Below are 20,535 nucleotides of genomic sequence, written 5' to 3'. Positions count from 1 at the left end.
CTAACCTTTTGGCATAGGGCATCCTGAAGGAAGATACTTGTACCCACAGTGTCTTTAATCTTTCCATCTGTAAAAATACCAGTCACATGCAGCCTGGGAAGACAGTTTGTGCAGAGTGACTAAAATATGACAAAGCTCACTGTCTTCCAAAAGATGAATTCCAATCAGATTTAGGGTAGTCATGAAGCTGGAGTGTCCTCTCCAAGGCACAAGCTTGGGGAAATATTATGGAGACCGTGAGTTGCCAAGCATCAGGGACCCCCTCTCAGCATTATTAGCGTTGTCCAAAGGAAAGGATGAAACCAGTACTGCTTGGTACCAGTTCTGCTGCCGGAAGGCTGCCTGATAGATGACAGATTACCGCCTATGCGACTCCACTCCAGATTTTCTGTCAGGGTTTACTCCCATAGTCGTCTTCTCTCTTGAGACACCCACAGGCAGTGGGGCTATTTGCCTATTGCTGGGGATCTGGTTCATGGGCACTTGGGCATAACCACATGGCCAGTCGGCCTGTATGCCGCGTGTCTGGGGCTAGACCTCCTCAGAGTCCCTGCAGTTTAGCCAAGGTACCCAGTTCACCTATGTTGCCACGGGGAGGCTTGCTGACGAAAAGGCTATGTACTGGCAAGAGATATTTATGCATGCAGCTGTCCTTTCGCAACAGTTATACTGATAGCCAGTGGTGAGAACTGAAAGCAAGAGATGACAAGCAGACTCAAGTTGATGCAATCAGGATCAATGCATGGGAACTCCTAGCTGCTGACTGGAGGGACCGGAGACAAGTCCTCAGAAAGACCATGAAAAAAAAAGAAAAGACAATATAAATGACCAGACGGCAGAAGAAAGGGCCCTCTGGAAGGAAAAAACATCAATCATTCTCTGGCCAATGCTGTTCATCTGTGCCAGCTGCGGAAGGGATTGCCACTCACGAATCGGTTCCACAGCCACAACAGACGTTGTTCAATACTGACACACACCCTGGATGGATGGATGCCAATACTATACTAGGGTATTCAATATTTTGAAGGGTCATATCCGACTCAAAATGTTTACTCTGTTTTTCTCTCTCCACACGTGCTGCCAGGCCTGCTGAGCATTTCCAGCACTTTGCTTTTATTTCATATTTAAGGTATCACTTCAATAGAATCTCATGCTGTTAGCACAGCAGGGCTTTTCATTGAGCTGGATGTACAGGTCCGCAATGTGTTAACTAAAAATACAAGGTCCAAACCATTCTGGACGTTTCTGAAACTATAAGTTTTGCACGAATGCTTAGTTGACACATATTTGTGAGCACTATTTATTAACAGTTTCAAAATGGAAATATTTAGGACTCTCCCAGTAGACGGTTTAGGTATTTGAAAATTGTTTTAAACAACAGTTAATGGGAATGCTGTGAATAGGGCCATTCATTTTAAAAGGAGTATCTTCTCATTTCTTTCCCATTTACTCCACAATGTTTGCACGACAGAATGACTGGATAAGGAGCGCATTGTGCTTGCACTGGATGGATTCCCACTAACGAGCTTCTACAGAGCTGCAGTGACTAACTGAATACTCTAATTCATTGCCCCAGCACAAAGTGGTACGACATCGCAGTTAAATGTACGATTAGTGTTCCACCCCATGGAAAAAACTATTTCATTCAAATTAAGTCTTTATCTATTACATATATCTACCATTTAGGCACCAAGGTCAAATTAAGTGTATTCACATCTATTTCACAATAGTTCTTAAGACAAACTTGTTAAATCTAGGTGGAATCTTCATGTCTATACCAGAGGAATGATTGGCCAAATATAAGTATTACTGAAACATATATCAGCCCAAATCGAGGTCCAATTAAAAAAAAAACATAGCAACAATTCCAAATATCTACCAGTCTGTTAATGGTCGATCACTGTGCAAGGTGCCCTCAAAATACCCTAACAAGGTGTCTAGCCTCAAAGCCTCTCATTACATTCCTGCTGTCAAAGTGTTTGATACAAGATCTCCAGAGACTCCAAAATTAAGTGCCACAGAATTGCACTAAATATCACCAGCGTTCACAGAACTGTTCAGTGCATACTATAGTCTTTATTATAAAAAATGTCTGATTAAATATTCTGAATTGAAAAATTCAAGATTAAATTCAACACATGATCTCTGCAATAAGGGTCAATAACTCATTTCTCAATTAGTCAAACTTCCAAGGATATATCTGTATTTTAAATATTCTATTGACGTAGATACATATTACATAGATGAAACAGAAGATTCAGAAGGGGCTTTACAGGGTAGATGCTGACAGGATGTTTGCCCTCGTGGGAGAATTTAGAACTAGGGAAATAGAAACAAATACTCTTAATATGATTTTGGTGCCTGAACGGTAGATATATGTAATTGATAATGACTTAATTTGAATGAATTTCTTTTCTGTGGAGTTAAATATGAATCACACATTTAACTGCACTGTTGTACCACTTGGTGCTGTTTGCCGAATAAGGGCTTCCCCCCACTTAAGATGGCGATGAGGAGGAATTTCTTCTCTCAGAGGGTCATTGGTGTTTGGAATTCTCTTACCCAGCTAGCAGCGCAGGCCATTGAATATATTCAAGGCTGAATTTGATTGACAAGGGAACCAAACATAATGGGGAACAGACAGAAAAATGAGTTAAGCCCACAATCAGATTAGATCTTATTGGATGGGGAGCAGGTTCAAGGGGCCAAATGGCCTACTTCTGTGCTGTAAATGCTTCTTAATGAACCAGTGAAACACAACAGAAGAGCTATCCATACCAGTTTGCGTATTTGAAATTGGATTGTTTCCGGTGCTGGGAGTAATAAAAAGAGATTGTATAAAAGATCCCAGTGCGTTCACAATGTCTCTGAAGACCTTTGTTGAATGAGGCTTCATATCATATGACTGACAGAAAGACCTGTAGGTGCAAGCAAACAATTCTCAAATACTGTGGAATGCAACAGAATTTTCAAATTTGGCATTTTGTTGCAATTTATAGTAGCTATAATGCAGCTGCAGAAGTACAGAAAAGTAATTTGTGCAACAATAATTCAACGATCTAATGCTAGATAATTAGAAGTATCAATCAAGAAAGTGAAAATGCATAATTGTGTAGAATGTTACAGCCTTTCAACATCATGCCAAAGTTAGTTTATTCTTTGCCCCTCAATTCACTCTCATTTCTTTCCACATAGACTCTTGTGACACCATAATTGTCTCCACTATGGCAACCACACTATTCCAAGATCAGGTGCACTGCTATGAGGCCAATAGATAATTATTCTTTGCTGTCATACTTATTTCAAAGTGGTAAAAAAAACTAACTCAAATCATGATCGCTGTATCAAAATGGATTCATGCTCCACAATTTTACTAATTTATTAGTCAGTAACAAAAGCTTTTTACATATTGAGAAAGGCAATACAAGCTTATGTCAACAAAAACGTTTGATGGTTAAAAATCCTCCATTAGAGGATTAAATTGACCATAAACATCAGTTAAGCGCGGTCGAAAAAATAAAAACTTAAGCCATTTGCAGCGGCACTTTTTAGAAGCTTTTTATAGCAAATTATTTAACTGTGAAATGTCAAATTATCACTGAGAAAATATGAAGGGATGATTACCGTAGCAGCTGAGGTTGTATACAAAGCCTGTGAATGCATTCCACAGCAACTGCTCGAAGCCATTGTGGTTTGTCACCATCCAAAAACTTCACCAGCAAAGACAAAAATATCTCACATTCAGTTACCTGGCAAACATCAAAGCATAACATTAGGATCATGAAACTGAGCAGCCAAGTGAAAAAGCAAAGTCATATTAAAATGGTTAATAGGTCAAGAAGCATAATTTTTGACTATATATAAAGAATTTCTTTATTCAGATAATGATAAATATTTGTATTAATGTCCTAGGTGGGTAGCTAAGAAAGGCAAAAAAAAACCTCAGGGACAATAAGAATACAGCTATAACATGAGAGTTGGGGTATTACTATGATAAGAGTACTGATGACCTGAGTGGCCAGTTCTCAGCCACCATTTTTCTTTTGCGTGAAAGTATTGTCTTTGAAGGTCAAATTGAAGGATTAAAGATTGTAACATTTCTGCAAGAGCAGAAATTTCTAAGGGAGATGGTGGTGTAGTGAATGTCACTGAACTAGTAATCTAGAGGTCCAGACCAATGCTCTGGGAACGTGGGCTTGAATCCCACCATAACAGCTGGTGGAATTTAAATTCAATTAATAACAACTGGAATTAAAAAGCTAGTCTCAGTAACAGTGACCATGAAACCGTTGTTGATTGTTGTAAAAACCCACTTGGTTCACTAATGTCCTATGGGGGCAGAAATCTGCTGTCCTTACCTGGTCTGGCCTACATATGCCTCCAGGCCCACAGTAATGCCCTCTTAACTGCTCTCTGAAATGGCCTAGCAAGCCATTCAGTTCAAAGGCAATTAGAAAAGGGCACCAAATGCTGGCCTTGCTAGTGGCACCCACATCCCATGAAAGCATAAAGAAAGAAATCTGTTGCTAGTAACTAGGGCTTCTGTTAACCAGTGACCATAATGCAAAAATCTGAATTACAAAGAAGCTGAATCTGAATCCTGCTCTGATTCTACATAACCAGGACTGACACATTGTGTCCGTGCAGCTAATCACACAATATGACAAAAAAAAATTTCAGATGAGCTTCTGGGGTTCAGTGATACTCTTGATATAAAAACTTTTCTTAGTATCAGTGGAAGTTCCATTACAGTCCTCTACCCATCTTGTTGTAACTCACTGGATTTCTATTTATAAATGGAAACTACTTGCAACTGGTTGCTGAGTTGGTAATTTGAGGGCATCGAGTTAAGATCATCACCAGGAAAGACAAAGGGAGAGGTGGGGAGAGAACTTATTTAGTTTAAAGTGAGGTCTCTGAGAACAGCCCGATGAGAAATCTAGGAGGAATTAGATTCCATAATAGCTTTCAAAGGGAAGGGGTAAATATTTGACAAAGAAACACTATAAAATGGCAAGAGAAGAGGAATGAGATTAGGCGGAGAGCTGTTTCAGTGCACCAGCACATGCATGATCAGCCAATTCGCCTTCAGTGCTGTAAAATTTTCTCTCTACCTAATACTAAATTGTCTAGATCTGAAAGGTCACTGATTTAATTCCTGGTCTTTGCTGAGTTTGCTATGTCCGCCAAAGCACCACCATTGGCCTCAACTCAACAAGGATGGGGCAGGGAGAAAAAATAATCATGGTTTCTCCGAATGATCACTCTTTAATGACCCCTGTTAGAAAGTGTACCGTGCCTATGGCAGAAACTGGTTAGGTCTCCTCTCTTTTGCTCCAATAGGCATGCAATCTGCCAATACTCACTGCATCATGGTTTTGCATCTTTTCAGTGAGTACTTCTGTGTGGTGGTACAATAGTGGCACAAACCTTAATTCATATGTGCATAAGAATCCACTCGTTTATCTCTCAGAACAGGCTACATAATGAAAGTGTCATATTATTTAAATGTCAATGTTGGTATACACAATTGAAGCATTTAATACTATTGTCTGAAATAATGTTTTATTTTCTGCACACTTTTAAGCCTTATAATGGTCCCCACTCAACAACTTCCCTACATCATGTTTCTCTAGCTATTTCCACATGGTTGGCTCCTGAATTGCTTTGGTCAGTATGCTGGGAATAGGATGATTAAAAACCTCTTGAATCCACAGAAGAGTCTACTACAACATTATATCCAGAAATAAAAAGTTAATATAAAATTTAAACTATTAACAACACAGTGGACTTTGAACAGGGAGCTAAGCAAACAACAGTGTAGCATCACTGCTTCACTCTCCAATGAATGACATGAATAAGGTCAAATAATTATAGGAACACAAAGTCTGTTGGGCACACGTTACTAACATGAATAGGTCTATTCACAGTTTCATTCTTGCATTATTTCAGTGGAACTTGTAAAGTGTGCCCAAAAGGCATTCTTAGCCAAACGACAGGCATAGCGATGCAAATACGACGTTGACTAGAGAATTTCACAGCATTTAAATATAGGTTTAAACACATTAGCACAAATTCTCTAGAAAAAAAATCTTTTAATCCAACTGTTAAATAAGCAGGAAAGAAATCTTAATCTCTTACCAAAAGACTATAGAAATGCTTGATTAAGACAGACACCACTCGCAGAAGACGCATGCAGATGGGAAAGTATGGTTTCTCAACAGGAGTTGGGGAAGATGGTGTGTTAGTACCCTGTCTGAATTTGATATTGGGAGAAAACAGCTTGATCACCAAAGGGCACACCCTTTCCTTCAGGAGGAAACTAAACTCTTGATGCTGCAAGGAAAAGAAAAAAAACACAAAGCAGAAGTCAAACAATGCAAGCTGGCATTTTCAGAACAAGATCCAAGTGTCATTAAGGCAATGCTAAAGCAGAATTACACTGGTCAAGGAAATCCTATGATCAGTTTGTCTACAAAATAACTGGCATTGCACTTCAAAAGTACTAATTGTTCATAGCACTTCGGCATGACAGGCTTTTAATAATGCAGGCATGCTGAAAAAAGATATTGCTCTATTACAAAGTAACATTTGAAATTTTTATTTAAAACATGGCTGTATGCAGAATAGTCAATGCTCCGAACTATAGGATTCCTGCCGAGACACAAGCAAGTATTTACCCAATCTCCTGATCTATTGGAATCCCAAGATATTATGGAAATGGCCACTGAACACTCCTAACAAAAATATAAACCACATTGCAAAGTCTTACAATTATGCTGTGTGATATTGGCCTGGGGGGTGGAGAAGAAGGGGCGTGTGTGCAAGGAGAGATGGAGGTTATAGGCAAACTCAGTGCTCAGCCTCTGAAAATGACCGTATGCACAGATTGACGCAGAAATCCTGAAGTTGTGATGTCATTCAGGGCTCTGATATAGGCTGTGCTGTGGACATTTCTACCGTCAGTCCTCACAAGCCCTCCAGGCCGGCAATCGTCAAAATCAGCAAGAACTGCAGCTTTACCATTCCCACATCGCTGTTGGAAACCCCACAAACACACCCTGAAAAAATAATTTTACATTTGTGGGGGGGGAGGCAGGTGCGCTGTAAAAAGGTCAGTTATATTTTCTAAGTTAAATTTAATATTTTTAATTAGAGTTACCAGTGTTATTAGATTCCAAGCCGGTTAGTGAAGTCAAAATAAAGGCAAAGAGCTTTTTTTTTACTGAGAGTTTACTGACTTTTAGTCTCTCAGCTCTGCTTTCACAATTCATGCCCCAGCTGTCCCCTATTTATATGTGCTCAAAGTACTTAATTAATTGAATAATGTCCTTCACCTGTGTATCTTAACAAAATAATTATCAGACTATTAACAATTAGAATATTTTAACTTCTACCTTCACTCCATGTGTATGTCCCAATCCTTAATTTGCTCGATGTAAACATTTTTAAAAGTAATTTTATTTTACTGATTTTTTTTTCCCTGTTTGGGTGTCTGTGAAAATCCTTTAATATGATTGGCTGCTTGGACAGCCTGAGGGCATCATTTCAGCCCCAGTAAAGAATGCTGCAATCAGTTGCAGTACCATCACTGCAGTGATAGAGGTGAAATTTTCACCAAAGAGATTGTGAGGTCTCCAAGCAAGGCTTACTTCGAGGTCAACGGCGAGTGCCCTTGCTTTGCCATTGACCGCAACTTCTGTGCCATTAGGTACTTTAGTGCAGCACTGAGTGTGTGTTCCATGATTGGATGATGCCACCTTGTGATGTTAAACTGAAGACCTGTTTGTCTGTTCAGGTTGATGGTTAAAAAAAAAGTCCTGGCACTGTGTTAATTGGCTATTCATTGTGTTTAATTGTTTGCAGATGGTGGGCATTAACAGGGCATTCCTTGAGCCTCGCTAAACAGACAGACTAAAACTGTAGCTGTTGAGTTAAGAGGTGTATGCTTGCAATATGTAACTCGATAGATAAATATAAGTGTGCAAAAGATTGGCTCCAGTTCTATCTTTCACCAAATGGAACAGGACATTACATAAAGAGTAGAGGTCTCTCCCTATGGCCTCCGCATCATTTCTCCCTTAATCATAATCACAACAAATTAGTTATCTATCTCATTCTGTTTGTGGCACTTTGCTATGCATAAATTGCATGCCGTATTTGCCTACTTAGCAACAGTGAGTACACGTGAAAGGTAATTAATTGGCTACACAGTACTTTGGGACATCCCGAGAGTATCAAAAAGCACTTTATAAATGCTGGTTATTTCTTTCTCTTTCTGGGGCATCTGAAATTCTTCTAATATTCTAAGAGACATTAACCCAGTTGTTTGAGACAAATAGAGGAGATGGAAATTCGTGCTCGTATCCTGTACTGCAGCTTCAGGACCATAGTTCCCTTGAGAAGCTCAACAATCAATGGTGCATTTCTTGCATCACTTGTTTATCAAAGGACTAAGGAAATAAAGAAAAAGAGTGAAAGAGGTGGGAAGTGAGAAAAGTAGTGATAAACAGCAATAAGGAGATATAAAACAGAAAAAAAAACATACAAAGCACAAGATAAAAAAGAAAATGGCAGAAAGAAGCAAAGATCAAAAGTTGAAAGGCCAATGTGAAGGTTTGGAAGCATTGCAAAATCAGATATTTAGAAACAAGAAGTACAATGGATGGGAACAATGTTAATTTGCACCTCTTTTATGCATGAAAAGAGAACAAAAACAAACTTGAATTCACAAGATAAATCACACCTTTTTGATGACATTTTTTGAACTATCCCTGAAACAACACTATGGGGAGGGTCTACTTTAAATCGTGTGTGTCTATGCACAACATTATCCACCAACAAAACTTTTCATCACATTATCCTACAGTAGACAATGAAGATAAATAGCAAGTAAATTGTTATTCCAGTACAGGACTTCATCACAAAGGAGCACAAACTTAAAATTAGAGCTATACTAGTTCGGAGTGAAAATCAGGAAGAATTTTTTCCAGGGCAGTGGAAACTTGGAATTTTTGTCCCAAGGTTGTGGGTGCTGAGTCCATTCAAATTTTCCAAGACTGAGACCAAAACATTTTTGTTAGGTGAGGACGCCAAAGCAAATGAAGTGAATAAAGCTGAGGTGCAGGTAACCCATAATGCGTTATATTCGAGGGTTGAATGGCCTACTCTTGTTCCAATGTTCCTAAAATAAATAAAGGTAATTTTAATTCCTTTTACAAAGAATATTGCTGCTTCAAATCTGGTAAATGCTCAATAGAAACGTTAAATGACTCAAACCATTAGACCAGGTTGCCCCTGGTTCCAGGCACACACTGCAGTGCCATGTAACACAAAGTCAGAATAAGTCTGCAAGAGACATACACTGTCACTAAAAAAAATGCTGCATGTTTAGTTGCAAATCTGTTTTCATAGTGCTCTAAAAACTAATGAAGCCAATAACCTGCCAAAAGGCAAAAACTAACAGATCATTAAAATAAAATCAAAATGTCCTCATAAAATCTTAGTGGTCATTTTATTTCTTGCTGAAAAATGAAGAAAAGTTCTAGGTCCAGAAGGTCATTAACACTACTTTAAACTAATTTGCTGTTCATTGGTTTATAAGGTGTTTGGTTAGGTCTATAAAATGACTCCAGTTAGTATACTGTGTTAATAGGACTGTCTGCCTCTATTAACGACAAATCGTCTCTGAAGCCAGCTCCCTACAGGAACCACTTCCTAGCTGCAAGTTGCTATCCTGGGATGGATGAAGCAGACTACAAACTTGGCAGTAGATTCTGCACCACTACTGGCAGATAAATGATGATAGATTAAAGGTCACAGAACAGTGAAGTTAGCTACTTATCAGATCCTAAACCACTAAACAAAAGTCAGATTTTAACTGCTATTTACAGGGCATTTCGACACATGAAGTTCACAAGCTCCATTGTGGTTAAATGCAGGATGTGGTATTCAGCCTAGTTTCAATTCACAGGCTGTGCTGAGTTACTAGTACAAGCACAAAGATTACTGTACCAATAAGCAATATCCAGAAAACATGTCCCTTTAAATAAAGGAAGTATAAGCTGAAACAAGTTTTGGATGTCATAATCTCAAACACTTTACTTGTAAAAACACTCGTGGAAAGTCATTCAGAACAGACTCAAGAAGTTCCAATCCAAAAGTCCGAGTCATTTCCGTCATTCCAACCAACCAGTAAGGAGCATCTGCATTTACCAACTGGCATAAGTCCTGAAAAATTAAATGTGAGAGGTGATGTCAAAGGGGATATTTTGTAATAACTGTCCTATTCAGAATAAAACCATATTAGCATTACTCACAATACAAGGAGGTTCATCCTTGAGGCATTAACAGCAATTTTCCCTCTCCCATTTGGTCAATGTGAATATTACTATTTAAGGAGTGCCAGTGATCTAACTGAGGAAACCGGATTGAGTTACTGAGCTGAATTAACATATACCATTGAAAATGAAGCATCGTTGAGGCACCACAGGTAACGACTTTACCTCTAAAGATGTTGATTCAGCTCCTTCAGAGTGTCAGACTCAATGTCAACTTAACTCCGTTCCTCCAATGAAGCCACTGGCACAATCTATTTAAACGTAGACATTAAAAAAATCTAAAATACAAAAAGGGGGGGAAAAAACTAAAGGAGGATACTAAAGTTAAACAGAACGTTAGGCATTTGACCTTTTAAGGACCAAACCCGATTAAACTCAGTGACTGATTTAAACAAAATACTGCGCAAGGAACGACTGTACCTGGAAGAGCATGTATGCATCTCTTGCACATGGTCTGAGTGTGCTGATTGTTCTTCTGTTGCTATTGCATTGGACAATAGGAGGATGACTGTCATTGTCTGAAATAAACATAGTTGAAGTTAAAGCTATTCACTGAGAGGTGGGCTTTTGGTACTTAACTGATGCTTTTGCTTTTTATTCTCTCTCCAGGAACTTAGATCACTATCCCTGCTCAATATTGAATAATTCATTTGATATTGTTTTCAAGAAATAAGTTGGTGTTTTTTGTGCACTTAGTTAGAATTTGTAATAAAATGTTATATCCCCTGAAGAAACAATTGTTAGGGCAGCAAGATGGGCAAAAAGAACCCATGGTCTTCTTTGGCATTACAGACATAACTTCCAAAGATTTAAAAGAGGTCTGTAGTGAAGGTTTAGAAGGTAAATGCTTCTTGTACTATGGTACTCAAACATACATATCAGAAAGTCTAAAGTTCAGCCCCTGATATGTAGGAAGTCAAGGAATGTCAGCTGAAATATTTGTGAGGGCAATTCTAACTCTGGTGGTGTTCCCAAGCTAGGCCAGAGAGGGGAGAATCAGTCAGGGATCCTCATTCTCTATTGTTATCCAGCAACTCATGTTAAGCAGCATATGTAAATATCAGGCAAGAATGTAATCTGTGGTGCACTGTGATGGGCCCCCTAATGAAATAGTTTGCTGAAGCTTGCTAACTTTTTGGCAGATCTGCACAACTTGGGGAGGCAGGAAGGTGCTGGGGAGCATGTGCTATGTTGACTTCCCATGTTTGTGCACCTGGATTCCTATTTCCAGCTCCAGGCCCTTTAGCTTGAATGGCTGGACACACGCAAACGATATGCAAATACAGGAAATACAACTCCTGCTATATATCTCAGATTTTTTATATGCGATACAAGGGTTCACCTTTTTGGTACAGTGATCCAACATTGGCAGGTGTAAAATATTAGCAGTCAGAGCATGTTCAAGCTCTCAAGAAAATCTGTCTTGCATAGCACCATGAGGAATGCAGGATCCCACAGTAAAACACCAACCCTTTTCCCTGGAAGCCCTGGACTTCCCAAGCATCATGCCACCCCTCTTCCCTATAATTTGCTATATCATAGCTCTGCTCTCCTTTCATTAAGACTCAATGACTTATTAAGGTCATGAGTATCGAGACTGGAGAATAGTTAAGGTTTACATCCATTTCCATGGTAGGTAGAGGTGGCGTTTCCCAATCAGCAGGGAGGGGTGGAAGGCAGAAAGCCTCGATCTCATTGTTTTAGCTCAACGCATGAAGAACAAACAATAGATAGGATATTGGAGAGTTGTTGGCACTCAGAATATATCAGGTTATCGCCCTCAGGAGGAGCACAGGGGAAAACGCAACAAAAATAATTTAACAAAACAGAAGATTATCCCCAGCAAAGTATTCCCATCAAAGTTTTTTGGAAATGACACATTGTTGATTTTAGAAATAAAGTCAATGTTGAAAAAATAGCAACATTTAAAATTATTTTTGTCTTCTCCCAGCTCCGGAATACAGATAGAAAACATAGAAACTAGGAGCAGGAGTAGGTCATTCGGCCCTTTGAACCTGTTCTGCATTCATTATGATCATGGCTGATCATCCAACTCAATAGCCTGCTCCTGCTTTCTCCCCATATCCTTTCATCCCTTTCGCCCCCAAAAGCTTTTTTCTAACTCCTTCTTGAAAACATACAATGTTTTGGCCTCAACTACTTTCTGTGGTAACAAATTCCACAGGCTCACCACTCTCTGGGTGAAGAAACTTCTCATCTCAGTCCTAAATGGTCTCCCACATATCCTCAGACTGTGACCCCTGGTTCTGGACTCGCCTACCATCGGGAACATCCTTCCTGCACCTACCCTTTCTAGTCCTGTTAGAATTTTATAGGTTTCTACGAGATCCCCTCTCATTCTTCTAAACTCCATCGACTATAGACCCAGAGTCCTCAAACGTTCCTCATATGTTAAGCCTTTCATTCCTGGGATCATTCTCGTGAACCTCCTCTGGACCGTCTCCAGAGCCAGAACTCCTTCCTGAGATACGGGGCCCAAAATTGCTCACAATATTCTAAATGTGGTCTGACCAGAGCCTTATAAAGCCTCAGCAGCACATCCCTGCTTTTATATTCTAGTCCTCTCAAAATAAATGTCAATATTGCATTTGCCTTCCTAACTCCGACTCAACCTGCAAGTTAACCTTAAGAGAATCCTGGACTAGGACTCCCAAGCCCCCTTGCACTTCAGATTTCTAAATGCTCTCCCCATTTAGAAAATAGTCCATGCCTCTATTCTTCCTACCAAAGTGCATGACCTCACACTTCCCCACGTTGTATTCCATCTGCCACTTCTTTGATTAGAGGCAGAATAGCTTATTTTTGGAAACTCAGTTCTACACTTCTACAAACTGCAGTTTCAGACCAGGTAGAGCATATATTAGATTATCATAGAACTACTGAACAGGAAACTGCAAATACAAGCCTAGCCATTTCCTTGTAGTAAGCTAGGGATCTATCTTGTGAATTGTGCTTGCCCCTCATAGATTGTAAAATATCTTATCCTGTTGTTCAGACCAATTGCACCAAACATTCCATCGGACACTGACTGGCATATACTATATACACTGTAAAGGTCTAAGCCAAAACAAAATTACACTGAACATATTGCAGAGGTTAAAAAAAAGGAATTCAACCTATTTAGCTGTCGTTGTTAATTAGCTCAATATTTAGGACCTGCGCAGAGAAAAAAGGTGTGAACAAAATAATTGGAATATTTAATCTTCGGTAAAATTGCAATTCAAACAAACTGTTTACTGAACTGTAAAATGTCCAGTCAAAATTTTTAAATCAGGGACAAGTCCTAGTAGTGTAAGGAAAATTTCTAGAAATGGAACATATGGAACAATTCTTCTCTGAGTTGAAATACACATTTTCCAACCAAGTTATGAAGTTTATAGTGACATACTTTGAAATATTGATAATTTACTGCAGAAAAGCAAAGTATAAAAGAACCAACATGAAATGCAGGGGCAAATGGAATAATTGAAGGAAACATCAGCATACTCCTAGGTGGTTTAAACGTAAAGCACTCACACCCTGCCTGTGCTGCAGTTTTAAGGTTGAAATATGGCCTACTGGTTACAAATAATCAACAAAGGAATCCTCGGCAACAAACCTTTGACTGAAGTAGATGGAGAACTGATGCATTTCACTGACATTGGGCAGGAAGGATCCCCATGGAGCAGGTCTCTGAGCCAGTATGGAGTTGCACACAGCACCAGAAATAGACACAAATTGGGAGCTGATAATTTTTAAACCACTCCCTGCTGGATTTTGCTTGCATTAGGGTTTATTTATTTTTCAAGATATGTTAAGTTTTTTGGAAGAGGGGGGAAAAAAGAGAAAAACAATGGGTAAATATAAACAAATAAATGTCTTTCATAAAGTGACTTTAATAATCCAATTCAGACTTTAGTCCAGATGCATTCAGTTAAAAAAAAGGATTTCTTCCCCTTTGACAATTCTCCTCTCCCAAATGTGAAAAGGCAACTAGACTTCATAGGAAGGACTTTTTGCTGAAATTAATCTCAGCTACACAACCAGCTCCACTTGGAAGTAATTTATATCAATTTCCTATCTATCTTACACTGAGTAAAGATAACCATTTGTCTTCCTGAATGCAAGGGCTCTCTCAGCAATGCATTGCTTGACTTGGCTTTATATGCTGATGGCCTCACCTTCTACACTTGGGTTAATTCCCCAACTAAAAGATAAAGAAAGAAAGAAAGACTAAAAGGTAACCAACAAGCAAGAGAATAAGACAGTGGTCAAAAATAGCTCTAGTGTCCAGACGACCAAGAAAGTCTTCTATAAATGTTACCCTGGATTTAGTGTTTCTTGGAAGCCAAAATCTGTTCATGATTGCAGGAGAATGGTACACTCATATGAGTTGCACTTAGTGCTGAAGCTGTGGAATGCAGAATTCAATGGCTAGAACTGCTGTCAGTGTGTTATCTGGGCAAGGTGGCTTCCCAAAGTTTACCTCATTTGTACGAAGGGTGGCTGGTTGAGAGTATAAAACTTGAACAACTTCTGCATGGAGAGGTTTCAATTAGATTTTTGGTCTTTGGAAGCTCTAGATATTAAGAGAAGACTCAAGTTTTAGCAAATTAGCTTTTGAGTATTTTAATAAAGGAACGCTAAATTTATCAAGGTTAATGTAGGCAATATTAAATAAGGTAGAACTACAAGGGAAAATTCCTAGTGAAAAACATTCTATGGCATAAGGTTATATTTGCTATGCATTTTCCTTACAGTGTGTGAATTATAATTGTGGTATAATACCTGCAAAAGGTTCAGCATGAAGATTCATTTGGGCTTTACTTATTTTGATCAAAAGTTCTGCAATTATTCAACATCATTCTGAAAGTGAGGCCAAATTTATTTTTCATGGGCTGTGCTATCAGCAGCACCATTAGAGATATACAGCATCTATTTTGCATGATGGAAATATGTGGCAACCATTTGCAAATCACCCAACAGGAGTGCATAGCCCTGCTGATCCAGCAGTTCACCATTTCTGCTCCAGTATCCAAACTGAGTACATTGTTCTGAGAGAATCCTTGGAAGTTGATACATGGTGCGTGTATTTAGAATGCACTTCAACTCACCTTTATATTGCTCATCTTCAGCATCCATTCTCTCAAAGACAACTGTAACCACTTGCCGTACCGTAGCTGCTGCTGTGTTATTGGTGATATTATCTTTGGTGAAGTGTAGCCGAAAACACAGGACAATTGCCTAAAAGAAATTGGAAACGGAAACTTTTGAGAGTACAAAGAAACCGTTAATCTGTAAGGATAAAAAAAAAACTACAGGTATTGCGATAAATAGCAACATTGCTGGCAAGATAATTAAAAGATTTCACATTCAAATTTCTATCTAAGTGGCATTTAAAGATGATCATTATTTCAGAAATTCTTGAACAAAGTACTGTTTAAAATCATGAATTTATATAGAAAATTAATTTGGAAAGTTAAAAGTTTGTGCTGCTGCCCTGAAAACAAGCTGAAAGTAATTGATAACGGATTTCCATTAGCTAATGTTTAGGCAGGTGGACTTAAAGGGTTTATGTATAGAAAGGATGAATGGAAGTACCAGGTTAAGCAACAGCGTTAAAAAAAGGCAATGCGTAAAATACTTAAAAACAATAATTGACATTTCAAAGCTATTAGAGTAATAAAGGAAGACCAAAAATGCTAAAAATCTGAAAATTAAACAGAAAATGCAAGAAACAGTTAGTATCTGAAAGAAAAAGATGCATAATTTATTGCCCTTCATTAGAAAGCCAAAATGTCAAGGCACCCTTCCTCTTTCAGATGATGACTGATTTATTGTGTACACAGGTTCACTTTTCATTTCTAGGTTCACAAAGTGGGCAGGGATAACAACATTTGTGATTAAAACTATTAATGACCAACTTTATTGGAAAAGAGACTGGGGCGGGGGAGAGAAGATGGAAATCAACTGACAAACTTAATTATTCCAATAGCAAATGAATAATGAGTACCTAAACATTAAACAAAAAATGTGTGATGAGAGAGGGTTATAGAAATCACTCAAAGTGCAGTCAAAATTTCTGCAGAAGGATCACATTATATGCAAGCACCAGAATAAATTTAAATGCTCATTTAAATATGATATTAAATTGAACAAATTGGAAGTTTAAATCCATTTACAAAGGGTTAATTTGTTTAAATCTAATGAAATATTTACCATTGACCATTTTTAGGGTTACATGATATGAGGGTAAATCTGTCTTCAGCTTATTCAATTCAAAAGGTTCCAGGAAGCAGACCGAGTTAGACACACACACATTTTAGCTTTCATGTCCCAGCTTAAATCTAGCTCCAAGATTATGGAATAAAGAATCATGTCTTTAAGGGTCCTTTGTGAAATGAACTAGACCAGTATCAGTCTAGTTGCCAGCGGCTTGGCCGACTGATCAAAAAGCAGTCCATAACTTGCCATACAGAGGAGCCAATAATTAATGCAGAAAATGGAAAGAAGATATCACACATCTTAGGTTCATCACAATTGAAGGACATTGTTGCAGGAGTTCCGCAGGGTATTGTCCTAGGCATAACCATCTTCAGCTGCTTCATTAAAGACCTTCCCACCATCATAAGGCCAGAAATAGGGGTGTTCACTGATGATTGCACAATGTTCAGTACCATTCGCAACTCCTCAGATACTAAAGCAGCCTGTGTACAAATGCAGCAAGATCTGGACAACATTCAGGCTTGAGCTACAAGGGCAAGTGGCATTTGCACCACACAAATGACCATGTCCAAACAAGAGAGAGTCTTACTATCTCTCATTGATGTTCACCATTGCTGAATCCCCCACTATCAACATCCTGCGGTTACCACTGAACAGGATGACTGTAGCTGCAAAAGCAGGTCAGAGGCTGGGGATCCTGAGGTGAGTAACTCACCTCCTGACTTTCCAAAGCCTGTCCACCATCTACAAGGCACAAGTCAAGAGTGTGATGAATACTCTCCACTTGCCTGGATGAATGCAGCCCCAACAACATTCAAGCTCGACACCATCCAAGTTAAAGTAGTCCACTTGATTGGCATCTCATCCATCAACCTAAACATTCCCTCTCTCCACAACCAATGCACAGTGGCAGAAGTGCGTATTATTTACAAGATGCATTGCAGCAACTCACCAAGGCTCCTACAACAGTACCTTCCAAACACACGATGGTTAACATGTAAAAGGACAAGGACAGCAGATCCATGAGAATACCACCACCTACAAGTTCCCCTCCAAGCCACACATCATCCTGACTTGGAACCATGTCACTATTCCTTGACTGTCATTGGATCAAAATCCTGGAACCCTCTTCGTAACAGCATTGTGGGTGTACCTACACCACATGAAGTACAGCAGTTCAAGGCAGTGGCTCACCACCACCACCTCAATTAGAAATGGACAACAAATGCTGGCCTTGTCAGCGATGCCCACATCCCATGAAAGAATAAAAAATAACAGATACAGAAGCTTAAAACAGAGGGAGATTGTTAATGTAGAGTGAAAAGAGCTCTAGTTTGCAATAAAAACAAAGTGCTGGAAAAACTCAACAGGTCTGGCAGCATCTGTGAAGACAGAAACAGAGTTAACATACGAGTCCAATAAGACTACTTCAGGATGGTTCCAAAAGTGTTTTATTGTACTTGAAACGCTAACTCTTTCTTTTTCCACAGATGCTGCCAGGTAAGCTGAGTTCTTCCAGCACTGTTTTATTTCGGATCTCCAGCAACCACAGTGTTTCACATTTATTTGAGCTCTGGTTTGCGTCAGGCTGCACTATACCTGACCTGGGAATGCTTAATGCTAACACCGGAGGGTGGCAGAAATGGGAAACAAGGAATGAGATCAGCCTGATGGTATCACATGGTAATGTACCAATGTAGGGCTTGCCTGTGGTTCCTCAGCAACATACTGAATTCTGTCACGCAGCTTGGTGCGATGGTTTGCAAGAATTATTTCCATGGGGGACATTTATGTACACCTGGCTGGATTATGTCAAAACTATCAGGCTTCACTTTCCTCTGTCATAACTACCCGCTATTCCAGTATCACCGAGGAAAGTGAAGATAATCCCAAACTTTTGCCCACTACTAATCGTCTCCCGAAATCTTTCTCCTCTGCTCAAATATTGAGGGTGGGGCTCAGCAGCTATCTGGCGACTAAGATTGAGGTCATATATTTAGCTGCATCTGTTATGTCTCCCCCATCTCTTTGCACAGCAAGCTAAAGCATCCCTCTTTCCTAGTCCTGAGTGTCCATGTCTTTCTCTAATTTCTCTCCCACCTTTATGGAAGCTCTCTGCCAGGTCATTTTGTCCACGAGACTGACCTCCAACTCCCTTGACTCCAGTCCCACTAAATTGATCATCCAACTTCCCTTCCTGGTCATCATGCTAACAGGCACTGCACATTCGTTACTGATTCCAACCACTCCCCAGCTATTTTCTCAGGTTGAACCAGACTGTTCTCAACCTTTGTTTGATTTATCTCTGTGAAGCTCCCATTTTCTATACTAAAGGCACTACATAAACTAAAAGCTGCTGTTGGTATCCCGTTATAGAATACTTACCCTTGCAGTCAGGGAGTGATGCACGTGTTGGGGAAGGGAGAGAAACATAAGTGATGAGCAAAATCATCAAAAATCATAGTACAGCACCTATATTATAGTGAAAATTTAGTTCTCCGAAAGATAATCAATATTACTTAAAAAATATCAATTCCTTCCTTTCCCTCACCTCTCTGAATGGGGAAGAAAGTAAAAATGAAAATATTTCATAGAAATTGTTAATTATCAAAAATCACCTTTCTCTTCCATCTCCCTTTGGCACAATCCCAATGACCTGTAGCTACTGCTAGAATTTTCTTTGGCAAATATTTGGTCGATAATGTGATAGAAAAGATTATAACAAAATCAAATGGAATTTTAAAGTTTATACTTAAGAAGCATGGAATAAAAAAAGGCATCATGTTGAATTCATACAAAACATTAGCTGGGCCTCAGTTGGAGTATTGTGTGCAATTCTAGGCACCCCATTATTGGAAGGCAAAAAAAAAAGGGACAGTAAAGATTCATTGGTACGTTACGAGGAATAAGAGGTTAGTCATGAGGAAAGCTTAAAATTATTTTTTTGCTCCCCACTATAATAGAGAAGGTTAAGGAGAGTGTATCAGAGGCTTTCAAAATAATGAAATGCTTTGAGGAAAAATAACACAGGATTGTTTCTATTGGTTGGTAAATTGGTCATACACTCAGAACTATCACAACTAGAGAAATGAAGTGCAAAGTTAGGAAAAAAACCCTACAGAGGGGTATTAGAACATGGCCCATTTGTCACAATTAACTACAGCCCAATGGAATACAACTTCAATACAGAATCAAATTAACAATTAAAAATTACTACAGAAAGTTCCTCATGTCCCCAGAAAACTTAACAAACTTACACCCAATTGTTTGGGCGTGTAGATGTTCCCATCTGTAAATCATGTAGTGATGGTCCATCTATGAAAATAAAAACGCCTAACAGAACTTTCTGCTGGATGAGAGAGTTTAATTTGGAGCTAGGGCAAGTAAACGAGCAAAGTGTCATCTAGCGGGAACCAATTCTATATCTACCAGTCTCAGTATCTGAATGCACTCATCATCCTGGGGAGGTGGTGGCATAGTGGTATTGTCACTGGATTAGTATCTCAGAGACCCAGAGAAATGCTCTGGGTAACCGGGTTCAAATCCCACCATGGCAGATGATGCTGATCATAAAAATCTAGAATTAAAAGTCGATGATGACCACAAAGCCATCCGGTTCACTAATGTCTTTTAGGGGAGAAAATTTACTGCCCTTACATGGTCTGGCCCACAGCAACGTGGTTGACTCTTAAATGCCCTCTGAACAAGGGCAATTAGGGATGGGCCCAGCCAGCAATACCCACATTCTGATAAATGATTTTTTAAAAAATGCTGCAAGGCAAAGATTTGCAGAAATATTTCATAAGTTTCAAAAGTTCTCCCATGTGGAATTTTCACTTATCTTCATTACTCCAATCCTGCTTACTGACCTCCAGGGTAAACATTTCTTCCATCTCCAGCCAGCCAGAACTCAGTGTGTTCCATTGTAATCTCAGTCTACACAAACTCCAATCACATTTCCAACAAGACC

At 39.1% G+C, this 20,535-nt stretch overlaps 1 protein-coding gene across 3 annotated transcripts in view; it reads right to left on the bottom strand.

Moving 5' to 3' along the window:
• mon2 (MON2 homolog, regulator of endosome-to-Golgi trafficking) overlaps window positions 1–20,535 on the bottom strand; it is a 129,100-nt gene that overhangs the window by 64,194 nt on the left and 44,371 nt on the right. For 2 of the 3 annotated variants that reach the window (XM_041215358.1, XM_041215359.1), the window contains exons 5-10: window positions 15,455–15,584; window positions 10,761–10,858; window positions 10,105–10,230; window positions 6,142–6,336; window positions 3,625–3,749; window positions 2,779–2,918 (exon numbers count right to left, since the gene is read on the bottom strand). In XM_041215358.1, coding sequence (XP_041071292.1) covers window positions 2,779–2,918; window positions 3,625–3,749; window positions 6,142–6,336; window positions 10,105–10,230; window positions 10,761–10,858; window positions 15,455–15,584 — 814 coding nt within the window. Of the gene's footprint in view, window positions 1–2,778; window positions 2,919–3,624; window positions 3,750–6,141; window positions 6,337–10,104; window positions 10,231–10,760; window positions 10,859–13,959; window positions 14,088–15,454; window positions 15,585–20,535 lie in introns of those variants that run through there. The other variant, XM_041215360.1, reaches the window with a different exon arrangement.

This window comes from Carcharodon carcharias, chromosome 21 (assembly GCF_017639515.1).
Source record: "Carcharodon carcharias isolate sCarCar2 chromosome 21, sCarCar2.pri, whole genome shotgun sequence".
Lineage (NCBI taxonomy): Eukaryota > Metazoa > Chordata > Chondrichthyes > Lamniformes > Lamnidae > Carcharodon > Carcharodon carcharias.
Note: the sequence above shows the minus strand (reverse complement) of the source record. Positions and strands in the feature narration are given on the sequence as shown.